Source organism: Anolis sagrei, chromosome 1, assembly GCF_037176765.1.
Source record: "Anolis sagrei isolate rAnoSag1 chromosome 1, rAnoSag1.mat, whole genome shotgun sequence".
Taxonomy (NCBI): Eukaryota; Metazoa; Chordata; class Lepidosauria; order Squamata; family Dactyloidae; genus Anolis; species Anolis sagrei.
In genome coordinates this window covers 36,722,651-36,738,592 of record NC_090021.1, presented here as the reverse complement: position 1 = coordinate 36,738,592, position 15,942 = coordinate 36,722,651, and the positions used below count along the sequence as shown (strand labels likewise).

The 15,942-nt window shown below is 42.9% G+C and overlaps 1 protein-coding gene across 1 annotated transcript; it reads left to right on the top strand.

The window, feature by feature from the left end:
* Nucleotides 1-1,051: 1,051 nt before the first annotated feature.
* SLC30A10 (solute carrier family 30 member 10) lies at nt 1,052-9,941 on the top strand. Its single transcript, XM_060754251.2, has 4 exons — nt 1,052-1,824; nt 3,670-3,753; nt 6,254-6,493; nt 8,122-9,941. The coding sequence occupies exons 1-4, from the start codon at nt 1,236-1,238 to the stop codon at nt 8,604-8,606; spliced, it is 1,398 nt and encodes a 465-aa protein (XP_060610234.2). The 5' UTR covers nt 1,052-1,235; the 3' UTR covers nt 8,607-9,941.
* The last annotated feature ends 6,001 nt before the right edge of the window (nt 9,942-15,942 follow it).

Below are 15,942 nucleotides of genomic sequence, written 5' to 3'. Positions count from 1 at the left end.
TGTTGATTTTAGAGTCTTTTTAAATAGTGGTAGACAGATTTTGTTCATGTTCATGGTTTCCGCCTTTCTGTTGAAATTGTCCACATGCTTGTAGATTTCAATGGCTGACATGGTGGTGGTGAGAGTGGTCCAGCATGTCTGTGTTCTCAAATAATATGCTGTGTCCAGGTTGGTTCATCAGGTGCTCTGCTATGGCTGACTTCTCTGGTTGAAGTAGTCTGCAGTGCCTTTCATGTTCCTTCATCTGTGTTTGGATGCTGCGTTTGGTGGTCCCTATGTAGACTTGTCCACAGCTGCATGGTATATGGCAGACTCCTGTCTCGTTCTACTGTCAAAACACTTCTCTGTTTGCTCATTTCACACTGCCTTACATGTTCAGCGTAGATGTGCCCTGGGAAGGAATGAAAGGGCTGCAGATTCTTAGTGAGGTCATTCCTCACCATTGGCTTGCCAAGGAAGAATGGTTCATGGACCACATAGCATCCACCCTTTTAAGACCAGGACTCCACCAGTGATTTTGTCTCAGGAGGCAAAGCGATTTGGGACGTGCCAACTTTTGGACCCAGAGGCCATAGGGTTAGGCTATACCTCTTGGCAATGGGAGATTTCTGTGGTTCCATAAACCCAATTTTATTTGTCTTAAGAGTTAATCCATCCTTGGTGTCATGGGAGAGCAGCCACAGAAAAAAAGAAGAGCTGGAAGAAACCACAAGGGCTGTTGAGTCTAGCTCAGGCCTGGCAAACTTGGGCTTAAGCAGCTGAGGGGGGAAAGGAAGGGGCCTGAGGCTGTTAGGAATGGTGGGAGTCCAAAAGACCTGGTGGGCGAGCCCAAGTTTGCCCAGGCCTGGTCTAGCTGGCTGAATGGGAGGAGGAGTAGCTCATGGACCATTTTCCCATTTGGGAGGCACCCTGTGTCTCCAGGCAAAGGGCTTGGGCGGGTCTTTGGCTCCACGCCTTGGCTCCTGAGGCCTTGCTCTTTTTTTTGTTGTTGTTGCCAAGGGGAGGGGTCGCTGTGAAGAAGGCGAAGCCTATAAAGGCAGGGGCGGAGGCGGGAAGGAGGCCACTCGGTTGGCGAGGGCTTGGCGCCTCAGGCTTCCTCTCCAGCTCAAGACTTTGCCCGCGGGTCCAAAGGCGCCGAGTCCGCCCAGAGGGCGAGGGGAAGGCGTCGCTGGGCCAGCATTAGCCCCAAGGCGTGTGTTGGAGGGCTCCCTTTCCTCCTCCTCTTCCTCTTGGCGATGGGGCGCTACACGGGGCAGACGTGCCGGCTGTCCTTCATGCTGGTGCTGACGGCGGGCTTCTTCGTGGCCGAGCTGGTCTCGGGCTACGTGGGCAACTCCATCGCGCTGATCTCGGACTCGTTCAGCATGCTCTCGGACCTGGTGGCGCTGTGCGTGGGCCTGGCCACGGGCCGCCTCTCCCGCCGCCAAGGGCCCCGCTCGCCGGCCGCCTCCTTCGGATCGGGCCGCGCCGAGGTGGTGGGCGCGCTCAGCAACGCCGTCTTCCTGGCCGCCCTCTACTTCACCATCCTCGTGGAGGCCCTCCAGCGCCTCGCCCAGCCCCAGGGCATCCGCGACGCCTTCCTCGTCCTCCTCGTCGGCGCCCTCGGACTCGCCGTCAACCTCCTCGGGCTCCTCGTCTTCCAGGACTGGGCCTGCTGCTGCCCCAGACGCCCCCGCCGCCGCCCAAGCCCGCCCCGGGACAGCGACCCCGCCGCCCCCGACACCCAGCCCCCCTCCGCCCGTGACATCGAAATGGCCCCCGCGGAAGGCGCGCGGGTGGAACAAGCGGGGGAAGAAGACGGGGCGCAGGGAGAAAGCCAAGCAGGTGCCTCTCGGGGCCGCACTCCTCCCTCCCTCCCTCCCTCCCTCCTTCCTTCCTTCCTTCCTTCCTTCCTTCCTTCCTTCCTTCCTTCCTTCCTTCCTTCCTTCCTTCCTCCCCCTCCCTGTCCCCTCCTTCCCTCTCTTCTTCCTCCCCTCCCTCCCTGCTTCCTTCTGTTCCCCTTCCTTCCTATCCTTCCTTCCTTCTTTCCTTCCTTCCTCCTTCCTTCCTTCCTCTCTCCCTCCCTCCCTTGCTTCCTCCCTTCCATGCTACCTTCTTCCCTTCCATCCTTCCTTTTTTCCTTCCTTCCTTCCCTCCTTCCACTCTCCCCTCCTTCCCTCTCTTCTTCCTTCCTCCTTTCCCTCTCTGCTTCACTTTGCTCCACTTCCTATCCTCCTTCCTTCCTTTCCTTCCCTCCCTCCTTCCTTTCCTACTCCCTCCCTTTTTTCCTCCTTCCCCTCCCTCCCTCCTTGCTTCCTTCCTTTTCCCTTCCTTCCTTCCTTTCCTCCTTTCCTTTCTTCTTTCCTCCTTCCCTCCTTCCTTTTTTCCTTCCTTCCTTCCTTTCCTTCTTTGTTCCTTCTTTTCTCCCTCCCTCCCTCCCTTCCTTCTTTACCTCCCACCCCCCATCCTTCTTCCTTCCTTCCCTCTCTCCTTCCTTTCTTCCTTCTTTTTCCTTCCTTCCTCGCTTACTTTCTTTTTTCTTCCTTCCTTCCTTCCTTCCTTCCTTCCTTCCTTCCTTCCTTCCTTCCCTCCCTCCCTCCCTCCCTCCCTCCCTCCCTCCCTCCCTTTTTTCCTTCCATCCTTCCTCCCTTCTTCTCTCCCTTCTTCCCTCCCTCTTTCCTTCTCCCCCCCCCCTCCATCACTCTTCACTTCCTTCCTTCCCCTTTCCCTCCTTCCCTCCCTCCCTGGGGCAAGGTTTGTTTAGGGCAGGGTGGGGGTAGCGGTGCGGGTTGCACATACCTTCATTTGAAGCTGAGAAAGTATGATTTGCTCAATGTCACCCAGTGGGTTTCCATGGTTGAGAAGTGTTTGAAATTGTGGCTTTCTTCAGATTCAGGAATTTTTGCATAGTCACAATGGAATGTCCTGGAGTCTAAACCTGAACTTAATTCAGCCTACTTTTGCGTATTTTATAGCTCTCTCCCTTTCACTTTGTTTCCCATTCACTGCTCTTTTTTAACACATATTCTTTCTCGTCTATTTTCTTGTGCCTGTCATTCATGTTTACTTTCTCTTTATTTGCCCTGACGTTGTATTTTCACTTTTGTTAACTTGTGCAAATGATATACCACAGACATGGACAAACTTCGGCCCGCCGGGTATTTTGGACTTCAACTCCCACAATTCCTAACAGCCGCAGACCCCTTCCTTTTCCCCCTCAGCCACTTAAGGAATTGTGGGAGTTGAAGTCCAAAACACCTGGAGGGCCATGCTTGATATACCACCCCATTGCCTTTTCCCCCTGTAGCCTTGTTTCCACAGTATTCATAGGTTCATACATTAAATGACCTTTAAGATTGGGAAAAGGTGTGAGGAACAATGTGGAACAAAGTAGAAATAAAGAAATTACATAATGTTTATGTCGGCACGTGTCTACTTCATGAGTTATCCTTAAAAAAAACTCCATGCAATTATGGCCATAGTAAATTGTACTATATAGTATACATTATATATATATATATATATGCATGTTTATATATATATAGAGAGAGAGAGAGGGGGGGGAGTGTATGCAAGTGTTGGAGAATTATAGACTCTAAGAATTTAAGAATTTAAGATGGTTTTGAAAAGATTGGTTTTTTTCTGTTTGTAGAACTTATACACAACACAGCGTTTCTTCTTTGAATGCAGGTGACTCCATCAGTATCGAGAAATCATCTCAGGCGGAGGAAGTACAGAAAAAAGAGAAAAAGTCTGAAGCCCTGAACATCAGAGGTACTGGACCGTCTTCAGAGATCCCCTGTTTTGTCTCATCTTTTCTTTATTTAGTTTTAGACCAGATTCAAAGGTTGTTCAACAAATTGTTAACCCACTGAAAAGGTGGTCCCAAGATATCGTATTTCATCGATTTTAAGATGCTATAGATTCTAATTTCAATACCTGAAATCCGCTCTGAATCCCCTTGGGGAGATAGGGTGGAATACAAATAAAGATTATTATTATTATTATTATTATTATTATTATTATTACTATTCTGACACAAAAACACAGTACGCCACAGCAAATGAGATCTATATGCTGGATTTCTTATAACCAAATCACAAGTCAAACACTTCCCAAGCGTCTAGGACTGTGTGATGTATTTTTGAATGATGCGTGCAGATCCAAGTAAGGTGGTCTTTTGCAGTTGAAAGATCATGATTTTGTCAATGGTTATTGTTTCCTAATGCCAGCTGAGATCTTTTGGCATGGCATCCAGTGTACCGATGACCACTATCATCATCATTACCACCAGTAGCAGCAGAAAAAAGCTTTATTCACACACACAAATAATTCTAAGATACATCCTGTTTTTTGAGATGTTTATATGGGGAAAAGTGCATTTTAGAAACTATGATATGCTGTGCTTCAGATAGCAGGATACTGCAACAAATGCTCTCTCCTTCCCTGCCATGGCCAGTCTTCACAGTTCCCAAGTGTAGGCAACATATCCACAACAGAGTTCTATCATTGTAGCTACATCTGAAGATGCTAGCCTCCAAAAACCCTTACGTTTCCAGTCTGGCAGCATCTCAAAGAGTTTCTAAGATTGTGAAGATCATGGCACTGGGAAATCATGCAAATACAGTAGGTTTTTGGGTTCCCATTTGCTTGTTCATGTAGGTAAACATGAATCCTCCGCAATAATAATAATAATAATAATAATAATAATAATAATAATAATAATAAAGTGTTCGACTTGTGATTTTGTGATACGAAATCCAGCATAGAGATCTCGTTTGCTGTGACATACTGTGCTTTTGTGTCAATAATAATAATAATAATAATAATAATAATACCACCAGTAAAGGTGGTCCCAGTGGTGATCAGCACCATGGGTGCAGTGTCTAAAGACCTTGGCCTGCACTTAAACATAAGCGGCGCTGACAAAATTACCATCTGCTAGCTACAGAAGGCCACCTTACTGGGATCTGCACACATTATTCACCGATACATCACATAGTCCTAGACACTTGGGAAGCGCCCGACATGTGATCCAATACAATAGCCAGCAGAGTGATCTTGTCTGCTGTGGGCTCATCTTGTTGTGTTTCAAATAATAATTATAATTATAATTTATACCCCATCCCTTCTCCCCAAAGGGACTCTGGGTGGCTTACAGCAATCAACAGATACAGAAAATAATATAAGCAATAGACAATAAACAATGATCACTTAATACAATTAAAATAACATAATATAAACATTAACAAATAACAGCTTAAAAGCTCGTTGCCCAAGTCCCACTTATGGAGTTATAACTACTGAACAGGATGTCAACCAATGCCATAAATCAGAAATTAACAGTTTGTGTTCCTTGCATGATTTTTTAATTTGCTACCTGAGATAGTTGGTTCACTTTGCCTAATGGTAATACCAACATAACTGCTGTTCAAATCAAAGGAAGGATGATCATGTGCAGCCAGGCTGACCTTGTGAAAGAGTAGAGCATGAGAAGCACTAGGCATTTATGCATGGCACCTGGAGAATTCCCATGGCTTTGGCTTCTGCTCTGTGATACTAGATTATCCTGCTTTCATCATAGTTGTGCAGCTTTTCAGAATGCCTGGCTTAGGCATGCTTTGTTAAGACTTTAGGCACAGAATTGGTGAGCATGTGTGAAAATATGCACAAAATGCACGCTTTGCTGAATGTACACATGCACAGCAAAAGCACAAGAGACCAGTTTCCCAATATGTGCACATGTAGTAAAAATGAATAATTGTGTTCTTCATACATGGTATACAGTGGGCTCTTGGCATCCATTGGAGTTTGGTTCCAGGACCTCACTGTAGATATCAAAATTATATACACGCCTTATTATATACATTGGTGTGGGAAAATTCTGTTTCTTACTCTTAAGTCATATGTGGGTGAATTTGCGGATGTAGAATCCATGGATTTGGAAGGCTCATAGTATATAAAATGTCCATTCTTACTTTTACTGCTGCTGATTCATTTTACACATCACTGGGCCTTTGTTCATTTTTTCTTTAGTTTTCAAACTTAATATATTGTATCAGATTAGTCTTCCTGTATGTGCTTCATTTAAGTACGTTAACAGTTCTGCGATAGTGTGCTCTTTTAATAGTTTGACTCTTGTTTGTCCAGATTAGAGTTTACTATAGGGATGACAACCGTGGTTTCCAGAGTAAAATTGGATCATGTTTAACCTTGTGTTGAAGTTCCTTATGCCATGATTAGATGCTGAAGTTTCCCTTATCTTTTGTTTCAGGTGTCCTTCTGCATGTGATGGGAGATGCACTTGGTTCAGTTATTGTTGTCATTGCTGCTTCAATCTTCTATGCACTCCCGCTAGAGGAGAACGCCCCTTGCAACTGGCAGTGCTACATCGATCCAAGCCTGACCATCCTTATGGTGTTCATCATATTGTCTTCAGCTGTCCCGCTTATCAAAGAGACGGCAACTATTTTGCTACAGATGGTTCCCAAGGCTGTTAATATGCAAATCCTGAGTAAGCTACATTCTTTTCGTTGAGGAACTTAAATGGTTGAGGGTTTTTGCTGGCTTGATATTTCTGGATTATACGCTCACACCATCAGCTCTACATTCTCAAGCACTTGGGGATTCTGAGTCACATGGTGGTGTGTCTTAGCAACTTGACTCAAATCTTGATGGATTAGCAAAAGCATGTGCTTTGAGAACATGGCAGTGCTGCAGCAGCCCTGCTTTTTCCTGAAATCATTGTGCTCATAAATAAATGATAAAGCATGGAAAGAATAGGGTTAGGTTCCAGAACCATGAATAAAAGAGCAATTCATTGTGTTCCAGCGAACGTTTAATGCAAAATTAGTAACAACAAACAATTTAAAATAGTAAACAATAGTAGAATAGAATAAGTTTATTGTCATTGTACATTGGAACCCCCGGTGGCGCAGTGGGTTAAACTGCTGAGCTGCTGGACTTGCTGACCGAAAGGTCGCTGGTTCAAATCCGGGGAGCGAGGTGAGCTCATGTTGTTAGCCCCAGCTTCTGCCAATCTAGCAGTTCAAAAACATGCAGATGTGAATAGATCTGCTCCAGCGGGAAGGTAATGGCGCTCCATGCAGTCATGCTGGCCATATGACCTTGGAGGTGTCTACGGACAATGCTGGCTCTTCGACTTAGAAATGGAGATGAGCATCAATCTCCAGACTTGAACATGACTGGACTTAATGTCAGGGGAAAACCTTTACCCTTTACCTACATTGTACAATGAAATTAAATGCTATCCCCAGCACAAATCGCAAAACAACACCCATCCCTCCACACCAATACCACATGAATGCGAAACCATGGAATTTATTATTTTTAAAGATTAAAATATATTTAATTTGCTTGGTTTTTAATATATTTAATAAATATATTAAAAACCAGGCAAGTTAAAGCCCATTAATACAATTTCACATTGGGGCAATTCACACTATATGTACATACTAAATCAGTTAAGCCTGACAGTTCCACAAATGGGGTGCCACTACAGAGAAGGCCCTTTGTCATGTCCTCATACAGAGTCCCCTTAAAAAGACTCGAATTCTCAGGCAGGTATATTTAAGTAGAATGATCAAGTAATATATTATTATTATTATTATTATTATTATTATTATTATTATGAATAATAATAATAATAATATAAAGACCTTGGCCTGCACTTAAAAACAATAGGCGCTGACAAAATTACCATCTGTCAGCTGCAAAAGGCCACTTTACTTGGATCTGCACACATTATTTGGCGATACATCACACAGTCCTAGACAGTTGGGAAGTTTCCGACATGTGATCAAATACAAAAGCCAGCAAAGTGATCTTGTTTGCTGTGTACTAACCTTGCAGTGTATCAAATAATAATAATATTTTATTTCTGGATTGCCCACTCTCCCCAGAGGGACTCAGGCCGGTTCACATACATATAAAAGGCAAACAAGTTCCCAATCCCATTCAAATTTTTACTTTTTTCCAAGCTCTGGTTATGCATCAAGTGCTTAATTCTCCTGTGTTAAGTGTTATTTCTACATTTTTCTGAGCTGCTATTAAAATGAGTGTTGAAACTTACTGAAATCTTTGCAAAATTTATTTTCTTTTTTATTGCTTTCTCTTCCTCAGCAAACAAACTACTGGAAGTACCCGGGGTGAGCAGCATTCATGAGGTGCATGTTTGGGAGCTTGTCAAAGGGAAGAACATTGCTACTCTCCACCTCAAGTGTGACTCTCGGTCTGATTATGAAGAGGCTTCGTCCAAAATGAGGGAGGTCTTCCATGAAGCAGGGGTCCATTCCGTCACCATCCAGCCAGAGTATCTTGACTTCAAGAGTCCAGAGATCCTCTGCAGCTCCCCGTGTATCTCCAAAGCTTGCGACCCTCACTTGTGTTGTAGCCAGCAGGAAACCTTCCTTGCTCAGGTGAATGGCTACAATGGGAAAGGAGGCCTGTCTCCAACTCTGCAGAAATCTTTCCATAAGAAGGACATGTGGGAAATTCCCAAGGAACCCACGTGGGCCGAAGATGTGGTCAAAAAGAACAGTTGCACAAAAGACGATTACAAAGAAGAAAGCACTCCCAAACCTAAACCAAACAATACAAGATTTTAGATCATTCAGTGCATATTTTGTAATGTTTCTTTTCTAAGATGCCTTTCTGGGGCAAAGCTTCCCTTGGCTAACAGGTTCATAACTGATGGCAAGTATTTGCCATGGTTCTGCGGGAAACATTTGACAGCTTGGTGCCAAACTGGTGCACATGCACAAAGACTGCAACTGAAGTGAGTGATATTTGCTTGTATTGAAAGAGCCATGTAGAAAGTCATAGATTGGTAGAGTTGGAAGAGACCCCAAGGGCCACTCAGTCCAACTCCCTGCAATGCAGGAACACAATCAAAACCCTCCTGACAGATGTCCATCTGGCCTCTGCTTAAAATCCTCCAGAGAAGGAGGTCCTTCCACTCACATAGGGCAAGTAACTAATTTCTTCCCTATTAACTTAATAGTCTCACCTTATAAAAAAAAGTGAGTGGGCAGCCCATCCTCCAAGAATAGCCGTGTTTTCTACTAAAATAGCAAGTTTTTTGGATGTAAGCACTTCAAGTTATGTTTGTTGTCATGTGCCTTCATATTGCTTCCAACCTGTGGCTACTTAAGATGAGGCTATCATGGGGTTTTCTGTGGCTTGGCTTGCTCAGGTTTACCCAGTGGGTTTTTACGACAGAGCAGGGAATCGAACCCTGGTCTCCAGACTCAGAGTCCAACACTCAAACCACTATGCAACACAAATATACTCAGTGCAATTTTGGAAAATGTTTCCTTGGAAAACATGTCAATTTCTCTCAAGCGTAAATATTTTGTGGCCAAGCGTGCTTCGGGCTAATTTACTGAACTGGCATGCAAATTGTAAGCCTTTTAGTAATGTATGATTTTGCTGGGCTTGAGGTGCTTTATTGGTATGACAGAATGAAAGAAGACAAGTAACTGATCCTACTTTAAAAAACAAAAACAAAACATATCTCTATTTCCTTGAAATCAGGATGAATGGGGAGAGGGACAGACCACCTTGAGTTCATTGAGATGTTCAGCTTTAGAACAGGAACCAAGGAAGCAAAACAATGAAAAGCTGGATTCGATGGTCTCAGAATTGAATCAGATTAGGTGAAATCAGTAACCAGAGTTTTTTTTGGATGCAATAAACACACTTTTTGCATGGTTGGTCTGAAAAACTGAGAGCAATGTAGATGGAGATTACATCCTTTATTCACTCACTGAATTCATTCACTCGCCACACCATTCCTTCCCCCTCTTGCAGTAATTATAAGATGCTGTAAACAACTTGAATATAATCTGCCATGTAAGTGGAACATTACTGTGAATCATTAAAGATAAATGTATGTTTTATTAATAAAGAAGACTGCAGTCTGCAGCACCCTTGAGTCTGTACATAGCAAGTTTACTTCTATGTAATTTTAGCACTAGAACAGTGGTTCTCAACCTGTGGGTGCTAAGGTGTTTTGGCCTACAACTCCCAGGTTTTCCACTGACATTAAGTCTAGTCATGTCTGACTCTGGAGGTTCGTGCTCAACTCCATTTCTAAGCCGAAGAGCTGGCATTGTCCATAGACACCCCCAAGGTCATGTGGCCAGCACCTATTGATCCACACACATTTGCATGTTTTCAAACTGCTAGGTTGTCAGAAGTTGGGGCTAATAGCGGGAGCTCACCCTGCTCCCCAGATTTGAACTGCCAACCTTTCGATCTGCAAGTTCAGCACCTCAGCAGTTTAACAGTTTACTAGCTGTTAGGATTTCTGGAAGCTGAAGACTTTGACCTTCAGGTTGAGAACCACTGCACTAGAAGGAGTTGCCTCTATCAGCACTTAATCCCCCCCCCCCCATTCTTTAACATATGGTGCTATTCAATGTTGTATTTATTCAAATTGTGACACTGTTCAAGTTGTTTTGAGGGTTTGTATTTTAAATTATTTTCTTAGCATTCATTTAAAAAGTTCTTTGTTCATAGCCTGACACCCTCCTTCTAAACATCTTTACTGAGCTAGCTTTGGTGGAGCAAGAGCTTCATATCTCATTGCTTGGTTCCATGTGGATTCCATACGATATTAATAATAGCTTGAGAATTAATGGTTATTTGAAAAATTGCTCAAAGTTAATAAGTTGGATCATCACCAAGAATCAGAGGGCTTTGTTCCAATGAAAGCCAGAGTGAGAGACATGCTGAGCTTAGGAAAAACAATGCTATCTAGGGGATTCTGGGAAGTGTATCCTAAAAAAGGCAAGTTATGCAAGCTCTGAGCATGAAGTCACAAGCAACCCATACAGCTCCTTCTACTTAATATGGCTGAAGGAGGGAAGGACAGGAACCAAGCTATTTTCTACACATCAATCAACATCTAACATTTTTTTAAAATCCATTTTTAATCCAGAGGAAGGGATCATGTAACTGTCCAGGTGATATTGGATTGCAACTCCAGGCTTGCTGGCTAGGATATCACAGTCTAGCAATATCTGGAGGGCTGGTTGATTTCCACCCCTGATTTAGTCAAATGTAACAACATTAGACTGCTCCAGTGCAAGTATTGTCCTCCTACATGAACCAGGAGGAGTGTAAAACTTTGCAAACCCACTGATTTAGAGGTCTGGGATGCAAATGTATCAGCTTATTTGGTGGAGTAAGAGAGCTTCATTAACATCCTAAGGCTGATAAATAGTTTTTGTGATGGACCATCCACAAGATATTGTGTATGGTCCATTGTATAATAAGATACTGGATACCTCTTTACATAACACTGGAAAAACGAATGACCTCCAGTTACACTTATGGTTACACTAGTGTAAAACCACAAGAGGTTTCTGATCAGGACTTTCCAAACTATCTATGTTCTACATTGTTCTCAAAATGAAGGTGCACTTTACCAAGAAGGAAATGTTTATATCCTTTCCTGTCCTCAGAAGCTTATATTCAAAAGTTTTTGTGGGTTGTCATGAGCCTTAAAACTGCCTTCTTGGCAATGACCTATGAATATAATTGACCCAAGTAATGCTGCTTGTTATACTCAATGGAAAGCCTCATTGAAACAAATGATTACATCTGTATGTACATTTTCTGTAATTTAATGGAATGTATGTATGCGTTGTAGTACAAACTGAGGTGATTGTTTATGGTTTAGTATGTGTTGAGTGGTAATGTTTTGGTTTTTTTGTATAAATATATAATCTATTTATATTGCCTTAATGTGAATATAAGCCTTCTCATAAAATACTGTGATTACAATTTAAAGAATACATCTTAATTAACTGTATTGTGCAGGGTATTGCCAAACTAGCTCCAGTGACAAAATGGTATTATTTTTTATTTCTTCAATATACACAGAAAATGAACAAGTAATATATTTTATTTGTGAATGTAGATTCTGTTATTTCTATTAGTTTTTTTAAAAAAAATAAATGTTTAAATCTTGCTCAAGCTTTTATAGTTGTATTTTTTAACCTCAATATTATAGAAAAGAGATTTGGGTGTCTCTAGCTTTGTCTATATCGATGGCTTAATCAGTACCCTCACCCACTTCTTCATAATCGCTCCACATTTCCCAAAAGCACTCAACAAGATCACATTATTCTATTAACAATTTCATTTCACCTTGCACAACATATTCTCATCTTCTACATTACACTCTCATCTATATCATTTTTTTCACGTCAGGAGCAACTTCAGGAACTGCAAGTCACTTCTGATGTGAGAGAATTGGCCGTCTGCTAGGACGTTGTCCAGGGGACACCCGGATTTTTTATCATCCTGTGAGAGGCTTCTCTCATGTCTCCACATGAGAAGCTGGAGCTGATAAACAGGAGCTCACCCCACTTCCCGGATTTTAACCAAATGGGTTAAGAGTTTAACCCACTGCGCCACTGAGGGTGCCATCAATATCATAATATATTTCTAAACTAGCAAATTATAAGACTAATCTCACAGAAGAGTAATTCAACCTTTTATCATCTATATAAAATTATCTCTATTTTAACCCTTTCCTCCATCTCACTACCCTACTACTTTGCAATGTAAGTGTTTAACTTACAAATGATCCTCACCTTCAAATGTCAAAATCTGAAAAGAAAATCCTGAAGATATGCTTATTGTTCTGGTCCAGCCCTCCTAAAGGTAAAGGTTTCCCCTGACATAAAGTCTAGTTGTGTCCAGGGGTGGTGCTCATCCACATTTCTAAGCCAAAGAGCCAGCGTTGTCTGTAGACACCTCCAAGATCGTGTGGTCAGCATGACTGCATGGAGTGCTATTAACCTATTGATCTCACATTTTCATGGTTTTGAACTGTTAGGTTGGGGCTAACAGGGAGAGCTCACCCCCCTCTCTGGATTCAAACCACCTGGGCGATATCATCTACTAGGCCTCTCCACTTATTAATTAAGACTTTAAGATCTGCCCTGATGTCCTGAGAATGGCTATCAAGGTCAACAATGAAAAACCAGATGATTTCAACCTTATCTGTAAGTCGAGTTTCTTCCTGTAAAAGCACATCTAAGGCTTTCTGGGATGGGCGCCTGGAATTCTGGGACCGGAGGCTATAGGCTTTGCCCTCAGACTTTGGGGAACTTGAAGTGTGAGCCATGACAGCAAATTGCCAAACAGTTTAGTGACACAGGTAAAATAACAAGTAGAGCAATCAGTATATCAATGCAGCTATAATAACAGATAGAGCAAGCAATATATCAGTGCAATTACAAGCACACTCAAAAACCTATCACTTTAAGGCAGAGAATAGGCACAGCAGACACAACAAATAAAATGCACATCAAGCCCTTGCTGTAAGGTTGCAAAATGCCAAAGGGGATGCAAAAGCCCCTTTGCAGGAACCTGAAAGGCAAAGCAGCAAAGCTGTGCTGAGAAGGGCTTGCTTCAAAAGGGCGGGAAAAACCTTGCTTCTGTGGCTGGCACGAGATGTAGCAACTTGGTGTGACTGTTGGCTTCTGGCTGAAAACTTTGCAAAGTAGCAAACTGTGCAGGTCTCCCAAAAAGAGCGGGAAGAGGACTGTTGCAAACTTGCAGGCTCCCTCTTGCAAAGAAGGTGGAGCTTGGAGCAAAGGAGGAAGGTCACCAGCTCCTCCCTTCTGGTTACATGGGCCTGCCTTCCAAAATGGCCGAAACTCCAAAAGCACATTCACATGGATGCAGGTATGAAGTCTTGAAATGGCCCTACGCTGGATCCCTTATGAACTGTCCTTTAGCCTTTTAAAGTCCTTTTCTTTACACCCGGGCTGCCCGGCTTCTTTTCTCAATGTTCTGTCGCGCACTGAGCCTGTAACAGCTGTCTTTTCTATAGGACGTATACTTTAAGTTCAGCGGGAAGCCGGGGCGCCTCAAAGAGAGGTTCTCAGGGACTTTTCTGAAGTAATGGTCTTTAGAGTCCTTAATGATACAACAACATTTCACATGCTGCCTGCCCATACCTTTTCTCCCCTGGGTCCCTTTTCTCCTCTTTCTCCTTGTAGACCCTAAAAATGAGACAAATGATGAAATAATAAGTATTATGGAACAAACAACAAATCTTCAATGGTTCAAACAACACTTCAAGGCTTTCTTAGTCTATTCCTCAATGGACTGGTACCTGACTTTAATTAACTATACTTTCTCTGTAGGAAAAAAACCCTATTTAACCTCTCCCAGACTGTTTACTATCTATGCCTCATCGGTGTAGGTCCTATTATCGATTCCAAATGCGTCTGGGTATCAAGTAGACCTACTAGCCGAGGCTTGTAGATATTTCAGATGGAGTTCCGTGGATCTGTAGTGCTGTCCTCCCTCAGAGAATTCTTTGAAAACCTCAGGATTGTTTTCTCTCTGATTGCTGTGAGGCTGAGGGGCTGTGAGCTCTCAGCCAGAGCCTTGGTACCTTTTCCCTGGAATTTTTGTTTCTGTTTCCCCGGATCTTCTTGAGAAAAGAAGCTTTTCTACAGGACAAGCTGGTCTACGTCCTATAGTTTAGCTTCTTTATGTGAGACTGCCCAAAAATGGCTCCTTTCCCTCCCAGAGCCCGGAACAAGGGGCGGAACCAAAGCTTAATTATGATGGACAGGAGGCCTGCCCTATGACTGCAAACAGATAACAGAAATAAAATAAAGTTGGAGCTCCTGGTACAGCCCTACCAGCACAGAATGAGTTGTGTCCTCGTAGTTGGAGTTCATTCCTTCAATGTTGTCAAAACAACAGTAGCAGCATAAACAAAAACAATAACAAAGTTGGGGTGTTGTGTGTTTCCCGAACCGAATGGCTGTGTTGTAGCAGCATTTTCTCCAGATGTTTCACCTGTAACTACGGCCGGCATCTTCAGAGAATAACAACGTTGTTTATATTTTGACATTTCCTGAATCATGAGACTCAAGGCAACTTACAATTAATGATAACACATGTATGTAAAAACCCAACTTCGCTGAAAGCGGACAAAATTCAAATATATTTAAACTATGCATTTAGGGTTAATGGCAGTGTAGCAAAGTGATTAAAGGGCGGGGATATGGAAAACCCTGTCCAAATTAAGTCATAAAATCCTCTGAATTCATAGAGTCATTGTGACAATAAAGAGGAGAAGAAGAATAAAGTCATGACTGGATATGAATGAGTGTAAAATTTGCCTGTTTGAAATTCATATACAGGCAGTCCTCAAGTTACAAACATCTGATTTACAAATTACTCGTAGTTAAGGGTTAGTACCCCTGTGATGTTTGTTTTGATGTCTGTGCCCCTGTTCAAAACATTTCACCTCACTTTCTGTCCCTGTGACAATTGGATTTTGAAAATTTGGCTGGTTTTAGAGACAAGGCTTGGTGCTAAAGCTTCAGTGGAGCAGAGGTGGCCCTAGGTAATTTTCAACGGTAAGCAAACAGTATTTTGACCCCCCCCCCCTCAACCAATCACTGATATATATTTTCTGTTCGTCGTGGGAGTTCTGTGTTCTGCCATGTTTGGTTCAATTCCATCATTGGTGGAGTTCAAAATGCTCTTTGATTGTAGGTGAATTATACATCCCAGTAACTACAACTCGCATATGTTAAGGTCTATTTTCCCCCAAGAGCACCCCTGGGCAAAATCAACTATACTGCAAATGCTTACTTTGCGTAATGGGTTGAGCCGCCCCTGAGTGGAGGCACCTTTCTCCCATGATAAGTCTTTCAGGACTGATTTCCCCATTCCAAGGTATAGATTTCTCTCACTTCCTGTTGTCTCACCCCTGTTCTTAACTATAAGTTGTTTGTAAGTCAGATGTTTTTAATTCAGGAACTGTGCTCTATAGTCAAAGGCATGTATTCCAATATACCAAACAAAACAAAACAAAAATGAAATTCAAGATACTTCTGGTACCAGTCATTTTGCATAAGGGATGCTAAACCTGTGTTAATTACTCCATACTTTGAT